Source organism: Coregonus lavaretus (assembly GCF_964263955.1).
Source record: "Coregonus lavaretus genome assembly, contig: HAP1_SCAFFOLD_2859, whole genome shotgun sequence".
NCBI lineage: Eukaryota > Metazoa > Chordata > Actinopteri > Salmoniformes > Salmonidae > Coregonus > Coregonus lavaretus.
Genome location: NW_028161866.1, coordinates 60,048 through 69,783, shown reverse-complemented (window position 1 = coordinate 69,783; position 9,736 = coordinate 60,048). Strand labels below are relative to the sequence as shown.

The 9,736-nt window shown below is 48.2% G+C and overlaps 1 protein-coding gene across 1 annotated transcript in view; it reads left to right on the top strand.

Annotated features, from left to right (window-relative positions):
• Window positions 1–1,202: 1,202 nt before the first annotated feature.
• The window catches only part of LOC311119980 (tubulin-specific chaperone D-like), a gene marked incomplete at its 5' end in the record, with an annotated part of 42,728 nt that continues 34,194 nt past the window's right edge, over window positions 1,203–9,736 (top strand). The window contains one exon of the mRNA XM_084194619.1: window positions 1,203–1,363. Within this exon, the coding sequence (XP_084050745.1) occupies window positions 1,203–1,363 (161 nt within the window). The remainder of the gene's footprint in view (window positions 1,364–9,736) is intronic.

Below are 9,736 nucleotides of genomic sequence, written 5' to 3'. Positions count from 1 at the left end.
TTGAGAAACAGATCTGGGGAAGGGTACCAAAAAATGTCTGCAGCATTGAATGTCCCCAAGAACACAGTGACCTCCATCATTCTTAAATGGAAGAAGTTTGGAACCACCAAGACTCTTCCTAGAGCTGGCCATCCGGCCAAACTGAGCAATCGGGGGAGAAGGGCCTTGGTCAGGGAGGTGACCAAGAACCCGATGGTCACTCTGATAGAGCTCCAACGTTTTTCAGCGAAAGGGACTAGGAGATTAGTCAGGATTGAGGGAAAGATGAACGGAGTAAAGTACAGAGAGATCCTGGATGAAAACCTGCTCCAGAGCGCTCAGGACCTCAGACAGGGGCGAAGGTTCAGCTTCCAACAGGACAACAACCCTAAGCACACAGCCAAGACAACGCAGGGGTGGGTTCGGGACAAGTCTCTGAATGTCCTTGAGTGGCCCAGCCAGAGCCCGGACTTGAACCCGATCGAGCATCTCTGGAGAGACCTGAAAATAGCTGTGCAGTGACGCTCCCCATCCAACCTGACAGAGCTTGAGAGGATCTGCAGAGAAGAATGGGACAAACTCCCCAAATACAGGTGTGCCAGGCTTGTAGCTTCATACCCAAGAAGACTTGAGGCTGTAATCGCTGCCAAAGGTGCTTCAACAAAGTACTGAGTAAAGGGTCTGAATACTTATGTAAATGTTATATTTCAGTTCTTTTTTTTTTATACGTTTGCTAAAAGTTTTTGCTTTGTCGTTATCGGGTAGATTGAAAAAATCCATTTTAGAATAAGGCTGTAACGTAACAAAATGTGGAAAAAGTCAAGGGGTCTGAATACTTTCCGAAGGCACTGTACATAGCGAACACAACAAATACAACTATATCACTTTATTAATGACCTACATATTAAGTTGTAATGAACTGCCTGTACACTACTTCTGAACTCTTTATAAATGTTAGCATTGTCTCTCTCGCTCTCACTCTCTCTCTCTCGCTCTCTCTCTCTCTCTCTCTCTCTTTCTCTCTCTCTCTCTCGCTCATCTCTCCCTCTGTCTAACCTCTCTCTCTCTCTCTCTCTTTCTCTCGCTCTCTCTCTCTCGCTCTCTCTCTCTCTCTGTCTCTCTCTCTCTCTCTCTCTCATCTCTCCCTCTGTCTAACCTCTCTCTCTCTCTCTCTCTCTCTCGCTCTCTCTCTCTCTCTGTCTAACCTGTCTCTCTCTCTCCCTCCAGTGGTGCCTCTGATCCTGAAGGCCCTGGTCTATGATGAAAAGAGAGGAGCGTGTAGCGTTGGTTCTAACGTACGGGACGCAGCCTGCTACGTCTGCTGGGCGTTTGCCAGGGCCTACGAGCCCACCGAGCTAAAGCCCTTCGTCACGCAGATCGCCTGGTAACACTTCTCTACTTCTTCATCGTCCTCCTCTGTCTCTCTGACCCCGATTCGGGGTCAATTTCCTTTTTTCATTCGCTCAATTCAGATAGTGAATTGAAATTCAGTTCATGAATTGATGTCAATTGAAGATTTGTGTGAAAACTTGCACATCTCAAGGTAGGATTCTGGCCTAGTAGAGAAGGTTAAACATGGGCTTTTAGATGACAGAATGTTTCAAATATAATAAACATGTGTACTGTGGTCGTTATCATAGTTCCCAGTAACAACAGTGTCGTATGTAATGTGGTCGTTATCATAGTTCCCAGTAACAACAGTATCTTATGTACTGTGGTCGTTATCATAGTTCCCAGTAACAACAGTATCTTATGTACTGTGGTCGTTATCATAGTTCCCAGTAACAGCAGTATCTTATGCACTGTGGTCGTTATCATAGTTCCCAGTAACAACATTATCTTATGCACTGTGGTCGTTATCATAGTTCCCAGTAACAACAGTATCTTATGTACTGTGGTCGTTATCATAGTTCCCAGTAACAACAGTATATTATGAACTGTGGTCGTTATAGTTCCCAGTAACAACAGTATCTTATGTACTGTGGTCGTTATCATAGTTCCCAGTAACAACAGTATCTTATGTACTGTGGTCGTTATCATAGTTCCCAGTAACAACAGTATCTTATGTACTGTGGTCGTTATCATAGTTCCCAGTAACAACAGTATCTTATGTACTGTGGTCGTTATCATAGTTCCCAGTAACAACAGTATCTTACGTACTGTGGTCGTTATCATAGTTCCCAGTAACAACAGTATCGTATGTACTGTGGTCGTTATCATAGTTCCCAGTAACAACATTATCTTATGTACTGTGGTCGTTATCATAGTTCCCAGTAACAACAGTATCTTATGTACTGTGGTCATTATCATAGTTCCCAGTAACAACAGTATATTATGTACTGTGGTCGTTATCATAGTTCCCAGTAACAACAGTATCTTATGTACTGTGGTCGTTATCATAGTTCCCAGTAACAACAGTATCTTACGTACTGTGGTCGTTATCATAGTTCCCAGTAACAACAGTATCTTATGTACTGTGGTCGTAATCATAGTTCCCAGTAACAGCAGTATCTTATGTACTGTGGTCATTACCACAAGCCTCTGTCTCTGCCTGCTCCTCATCCACACCTCAGCATGATGAAACCATCTCTCTCTGGCTGCTAAGCCATACTACGTGTCTAACTCGTTTGGTTTGGAGCGGTGTCCGGGCGTATTGTATTTCACTGGCTGGCAGACAGGCAGGCAGACGCTCCTTTGTCCCTGAAAGGTTTAAAGTTGACTGAAGGTCTTGTGTTAATGTTACTGTGGATGAGTGGGTGTTCCTTGCCATGCTGAGGAGAGAGTGATGAGAGAAGAGGAGAGGAGGAAGTGATGAGTGGAGGGCCTTGGTTGTCAGTCAGGTATCTATGTGTGTGAAGGTTCAGGTGTCAGTCAGGTATCTCTGTGTGGGTTCAGGTCTCAGGTGTCAGTCAGGTATCTATGTGTGTGAAGGTTCAGGTGTCAGTCAGGTATCTATGTGTGTGAAGGTTCAGGTGTCAGTCAGGTATCTCTGTGTGGGTTCAGGTCTCAGGTGTCAGTCAGGTATCTCTGTGTGTGTGCAGGTTCAGGTATCAGGTGTCTGTCAGGTATCTCTGTGTGTGTGCAGGTCTCAGGTGTCTGTCAGGTATCTCTGTGTGTGAAGGTTCAGGTCTCAGGTGTCAGTCAGGTATCTCTGTCTGTGAAGGTTCAGGTCTCAGGTGTCAATCAGGTATCTCTGTGTGTGTGCAGGTCTCAGGTGTCTGTCAGGTATCTCTGTGTGTGAAGGTTCAGGTCTCAGGTGTCAGTCAGGTATCTCTGTGTGTGTGCAGGTTCAGGTGTCAGTCAGGTATCTGTGTGTGTGTGCAGGTTCAGGTCTCAGGTGTCAGTCAGGTATCTCTGTGTGTGAAGGTTCAGGTGTCAGTCAGGTATCTCTGTGTGGGTTCAGGTCTCAGGTGTCAGTCAGGTATCTCTGTGTGGGTTCAGGTCTCAGGTGTCAGTCAGGTATCTCTGTGTGGGTTCAGGTCTCAGGTGTCAGTCAGGTATCTCTGTGTGTGTGCAGGTTCAGGTATCAGGTGTCTGTCAGGTATCTCTGTGTGTGCAGGTTCAGGTCTCAGGTGTCAGTCAGGTATCTCTGTGTGTGAAGGTTCAGGTATCAGGTGTCAGTCAGGTATCTCTGTGTGAAGGTTCAGGTCTCAGGTGTCAGTCAGGTATCTCTGTGTGTGTGCAGGTCTCATGTGTCAGTCAGGTATCTCTGTGTGTGTGCAGGTCTCAGGTGTCAGTCAGGTATCTCTGTGTGTGAAGGTTCAGGTCTCAGGTGTCAGTCAGGTATCTCTGTGTGTGTGCAGGTCTCAGGTGTCAGTCAGGTATCTCTGTGTGTGAAGGTTCAGGTCTCAGGTGTCAGTCAGGTATCTCTGTGTGTGTGCAGGTCTCAGGTGTCAGTCAGGTATCTCTGTGTGTGTGCAGGTCTCAGGTGTCAGTCAGGTATCTCTGTGTGTGTGAAGGTTCAGGTCTCAGGTGTAGCTCTTAGCATGACTCCACACCTGTCCTACCTGTGTCTGCAGAGAAGTTCACATTAATTTAGATGCCCTGCTCCTCCCTCCCTCCCTCCCTCCCTCCCTCCCTCCCTCCCTCCCTCCCTCCCTCCCTCCCTCCCTCCCTCCCTCCCTCCCTCCCTCCCTCTTTCCCTCCCTCCCTCTTTCCCTCCCTCCCTCCCTCCCTCCGTGGACGTGTGTGGGCCTGTGGGCCCCTGTGACTGTGCAGACCAGCTCTGCAGTGTCAGTTTGAACGCCCCCCCCTACACACACCAGCCTCCTGTTCATTCCCAACCCTGCAGCCAGCCCTGCCAGGTTTCGCCTGGCGCGGTTGGTTTCGGTGGCTGTTTGGTAGCAGGGCTCAGGCATGCTCGGTCCTGCTCCTGATTTCATCAAGGCCTCATTACATTTTTATTCCTTTAGTGTGCCGTTTGCATGCAACACAACTGTTTGTTGTCACGCACGCACACAGACGGTGTGATTTGTCACTATTAGACACTGTCACTCAGGATAAGATGCAGGATGTCCTCGGGGAACTCTCCTCCTCAGATAACTATCTCTTTCTTTCTTTCCCCCCCCCAGTCCGTGGACTGTTGCTCACTGAAACCAGAGTGGTTAGTCAGGCTAGGGTTAGTGTCCAGGGACAGAGAGAACAGAGTTAGTCAGGTTAGTGTCCAGGGACAGAGAGAACAGAGTTAGTCAGGTTAGGGTTAGTGTCCAGGGACAGAGAGAACAGAGTTAGTCAGGTTAGGGTTAGTGTCCAGGGACAGAGAGAACAGAGGTAGTCATGTTAGTGTCCAGGGACAGAGAGAACAGAGTTAGTCAGGTTAGGGTTAGTGTCCAGGGACAGAGAGAACAGAGTTAGTCAGGTTAGGGTTAGTGTCCAGGGACAGAGAGAACAGAGTTAGTCAGGTTAGGGTTAGTGTCCAGGGACAGAGAGAACAGAGTTAGTCAGGTTAGGGTTAGTGTCCAGGGACAGAGAGAACAGAGTTAGTCAGGTTAGTGTCCAGGGACAGAGAGAACAGAGTTAGTCAGGTTAGGGTTAGTGTCCAGGGACAGAGAGAACAGAGTTAGTCAGGTTAGGGTTAGTGTCCAGGGACAGAGAGAACAGAGTTAGTCAGGTTAGTGTCCAGGGACAGAGAGAACAGAGTTAGTCAGGTTAGTGTCCAGGGACAGAGAGAACAGAGTTAGTCAGGTTAGGGTTAGTGTCCAGGGACAGAGAGAACAGAATTAGTCAGGTTAGGGTTAGTGTCCAGGGACAGAGAGAACAGAGTTAGTCAGGTTAGGGTTAGTGTCCAGGGACAGAGAGAACAGAGTTAGTCAGGTTAGGGTTAGTTTCCAGGGACAGAGAGAACAGAGTTAGTCAGGTTAGTGTCCAGGGACAGAGAGAACAGAGTTAGTCAGGTTAGGGTTAGTGTCCAGGGACAGAGAGAACAGAGTTAGTCAGGTTAGGGTTAGTGTCCAGGGACAGAGAGAACAGAGTTAGTCAGGTTAGGGTTAGTGTCCAGGGACAGAGAGAACAGAGTTAGTCAGGTTAGTGTCCAGGGACAGAGAGAACAGAGTTAGTCAGGTTAGTGTCCAGGGACAGAGAGAACAGAGTTAGTCAGGTTAGGGTTAGTGTCCAGGGACAGAGAGAACAGAGTTAGTCAGGTTAGGGTTAGTGTCCAGGGACAGAGAGAACAGAGTTAGTCAGGTTAGTGTCCAGGGACAGAGAGAACAGAGTTAGTCAGGTTAGGGTTAGTGTCCAGGGACAGAGAGAACAGAGTTAGTCAGGTTAGGGTTAGTGTCCAGGGACAGAGAGAACAGAGTTAGTCAGGTTAGTGTCCAGGGACAGAGAGAACAGAGTTAGTCAGGTTAGGGTTAGTGTCCAGGGACAGAGAGAACAGAGTTAGTCAGGTTAGGGTTAGTGTCCAGGGACAGAGAGAACAGAGTTAGTCAGGTTAGTGTCCAGGGACAGAGAGAACAGAGGTAGTCAGGTTAGGGTTAGTGTCCAGGGACAGAGAGAACAGAGTTAGTCAGGTTAGGGTTAGTGTCCAGGGACAGAGAGAACAGAGTTAGTCAGGTTAGGGTTAGTGTCCAGGGACAGAGAGAACAGAGTTAGTCAGGTTAGTGTCCAGGGACAGAGAGAACAGAATTAGTCAGGTTATGGTTAGTGTCCAGGGACAGAGAGAACAGAGTTAGTCAGGTTAGGATTAGTGTCCAGGGACAGAGAGAACAGAGTTAGTCAGGTTAGTGTCCAGGGACAGAGAGAACAGAATTAGTCAGGTTAGGGTTAGTGTCCAGGGACAGAGAGAACAGAGTTAGTCAGGTTAGTGTCCAGGGACAGAGAGAACAGAGTTAGTCAGGTTAGGGTTAGTGTCCAGGGACAGAGAGAACAGAGTTAGTCAGGTTAGGGTTAGTGTCCAGGGACAGAGAGAACAGAGTTAGTCAGGTTAGGGTTAGTGTCCAGGGACAGAGAGAACAGAGTTAGTCAGGTTAGTGTCCAGGGACAGAGAGAACAGAGTTAGTCAGGTTAGTGTCCAGGGACAGAGAGAACAGAGTTAGTCAGGTTAGGGTTAGTGTCCAGGGACAGAGAGAACAGAGTTAGTCAGGTTAGTGTCCAGGGACAGAGAGAACAGAGTTAGTCAGGTTAGGGTTAGTGTCCAGGGACAGAGAGAACAGAGTTAGTCAGGTTAGGGTTAGTGTCCAGGGACAGAGAGAACAGAATTAGTCAGGTTAGTGTCCAGGAACAGAGAGAACAGAGTTAGTCAGGTTAGGGTTAGTGTCCAGGGACAGAGAGAACAGAGTTAGTCAGGTTAGGGTTAGTGTCCAGGGACAGAGAGAACAGAGTTAGTCAGGTTAGTGTCCAGGGACAGAGAGAACAGAGTTAGTCAGGTTAGTGTCCAGGGACAGAGAGAACAGAGTTAGTCAGGTTAGGGTTAGTGTCCAGGGACAGAGAGAACAGAGTTAGTCAGGTTAGTGTCCAGGGACAGAGAGAACAGAGTTAGTCAGGTTAGGGTTAGTGTCCAGGGACAGAGAGAACAGAGTTAGTCAGGTTAGGGTTAGTGTCCAGGGACAGAGAGAACAGAGTTAGTCAGGTTAGGGTTAGTGTCCAGGGACAGAGAGAACAGAGGTAGTCAGGTTAGGGTTAGTGTCCAGGGACAGAGAGAACAGAGTTAGTCAGGTTAGGGTTAGTGTCCAGGGACAGAGAGAACAGAGTTAGTCAGGTTAGTGTCCAGGGACAGAGAGAACAGAGTTAGTCAGGTTAGGGTTAGTGTCCAGGGACAGAGAGAACAGAGTTAGTCAGGTTAGGGTTAGTGTCCAGGGACAGAGAGAACAGAGTTAGTCAGGTTAGGGTTAGTGTCCAGGGACAGAGAGAACAGAGTTAGTCAGGTTAGTGTCCAGGGACAGAGAGAACAGAGTTAGTCAGGTTAGGGTTAGTGTCCAGGGACAGAGAGAACAGAGTTAGTCAGGTTAGTGTCCAGGGACAGAGAGAACAGAGTTAGTCAGGTTAGGGTTAGTGTCCAGGGACAGAGAGAACAGAGTTAGTCAGGTTAGGGTTAGTGTCCAGGGACAGAGAGAACAGAGTTAGTCAGGTTAGTGTCCAGGGACAGAGAGAACAGAGTTAGTCAGGTTAGTGTCCAGGGACAGAGAGAACAGAGGTAGTCAGGTTAGTGTTAGTGTCCAGGGACAGAGAGAACAGAGTTAGTCAGGTTAGTGTCCAGGGACAGAGAGAACAGAGTTAGTCAGGTTAGGGTTAGTGTCCAGGGACAGAGAGAACAGAGTTAGTCAGGTTAGTGTCCAGGGACAGAGAGAACAGAGTTAGTCAGGTTAGGGTTAGTGTCCAGGGACAGAGAGAACAGAGTTAGTCAGGTTAGGGTTAGTGTCCAGGGACAGAGAGAACAGAGTTAGTCAGGTTAGGGTTAGTGTCCAGGGACAGAGAGAACAGAGTTAGTCAGGTTAGTGTCCAGGGACAGAGAGAACAGAGTTAGTCAGGTTAGTGTCCAGGGACAGAGAGAACAGAGTTAGTCAGGTTAGGGTTAGTGTCCAGGGACAGAGAGAACAGAGTTAGTCATGTTAGTGTCCCAGGGACAGAGAGAACAGAGTTAGTCAGGTTAGGGTTAGTGTCCAGGGACAGAGAGAACAGAGTTAGTCAGGTTAGTGTCCAGGGACAGAGAGAACAGAGTTAGTCAGGTTAGTGTCCAGGGACAGAGAGAACAGAGTTAGTCAGGTTAGTGTCCAGGGACAGAGAGAACAGAGTTAGTCAGGTTAGGGTTAGTGTCCAGGGACAGAGAGAACAGAGTTAGTCAGGTTAGGGTTAGTGTCCAGGGACAGAGAGAACAGAGTTAGTCAGGTTAGGGTTAGTGTCCAGGGACAGAGAGAACAGAGGTAGTCAGGTTAGGGTTAGTGTCCAGGGACAGAGAGAACAGAGTTAGTCAGGTTAGGGTTAGTGTCCAGGGACAGAGAGAACAGAGTTAGTCAGGTTAGTGTCCAGGGACAGAGAGAACAGAGGTAGTCAGGTTAGGGTTAGTGTCCAGGGACAGAGAGAACAGAGTTAGTCAGGTTAGGGTTAGTGTCCAGGGACAGAGAGAACAGAGTTAGTCAGGTTAGGGTTAGTGTCCAGGGACAGAGAGAACAGAGTTAGTCAGGTTAGTGTCCAGGGACAGAGAGAACAGAGTTAGTCAGGTTAGGGTTAGTGTCCAGGGACAGAGAGAACAGAGTTAGTCAGGTTAGTGTCCAGGGACAGAGAGAACAGAGTTAGTCAGGTTAGGGTTGGTGTCCAGGGACAGAGAGAACAGAGTTAGTCAGGTTAGGGTTAGTGTCCAGGGACAGAGAGAACAGAGTTAGTCAGGTTAGTGTCCAGGGACAGAGAGAACAGAGTTAGTCAGGTTAGTGTCCAGGGACAGAGAGAACAGAGGTAGTCAGGTTAGTGTCCAGGGACAGAGAGAACAGAGTTAGTCAGGTTAGGGTTAGTGTCCAGGGACAGAGAGAACAGAGTTAGTCAGGTTAGTGTCCAGGGACAGAGAGAACAGAGTTAGTCAGGTTAGGGTTAGTGTCCAGGGACAGAGAGAACAGAGTTAGTCAGGTTAGGGTTAGTGTCCAGGGACAGAGAGAACAGAGTTAGTCAGGTTAGGGTTAGTGTCCAGGGACAGAGAGAACAGAGTTAGTCAGGTTAGTGTCCAGGGACAGAGAGAACAGAGTTAGTCAGGTTAGTGTCCAGGGACAGAGAGAACAGAGTTAGTCAGGTTAGGGTTAGTGTCCAGGGACAGAGAGAACAGAGTTAGTCAGGTTAGTGTCCAGGGACAGAGAGAACAGAGTTAGTCAGGTTAGGGTTAGTGTCCAGGGACAGAGAGAACAGAGTTAGTCAGGTTAGGGTTAGTGTCCAGGGACAGAGAGAACAGAGTTAGTCAGGTTAGTGTCCAGGGACAGAGAGAACAGAGTTAGTCAGGTTAGTGTCCAGGGACAGAGAGAACAGAGTTAGTCAGGTTAGTGTCCAGGGACAGAGAGAACAGAGTTAGTCAGGTTAGGGTTAGTGTCCAGGGACAGAGAGAACAGAGTTAGTCAGGTTAGTGTCCAGGGACAGAGAGAACAGAGTTAGTCAGGTTAGGGTTAGTGTCCAGGGACAGAGAGAACAGAGTTAGTCAGGTTAGGGTTAGTGTCCAGGGACAGAGAGAACAGAGTTAGTCAGGTTAGGGTTAGTGTCCAGGGACAGAGAGAACAGAGTTAGTCAGGTTAGTGTCCAGGGACAGAGAGAACAGAGTTAGTCAGGTTAGTGTCCAGGGACAGAG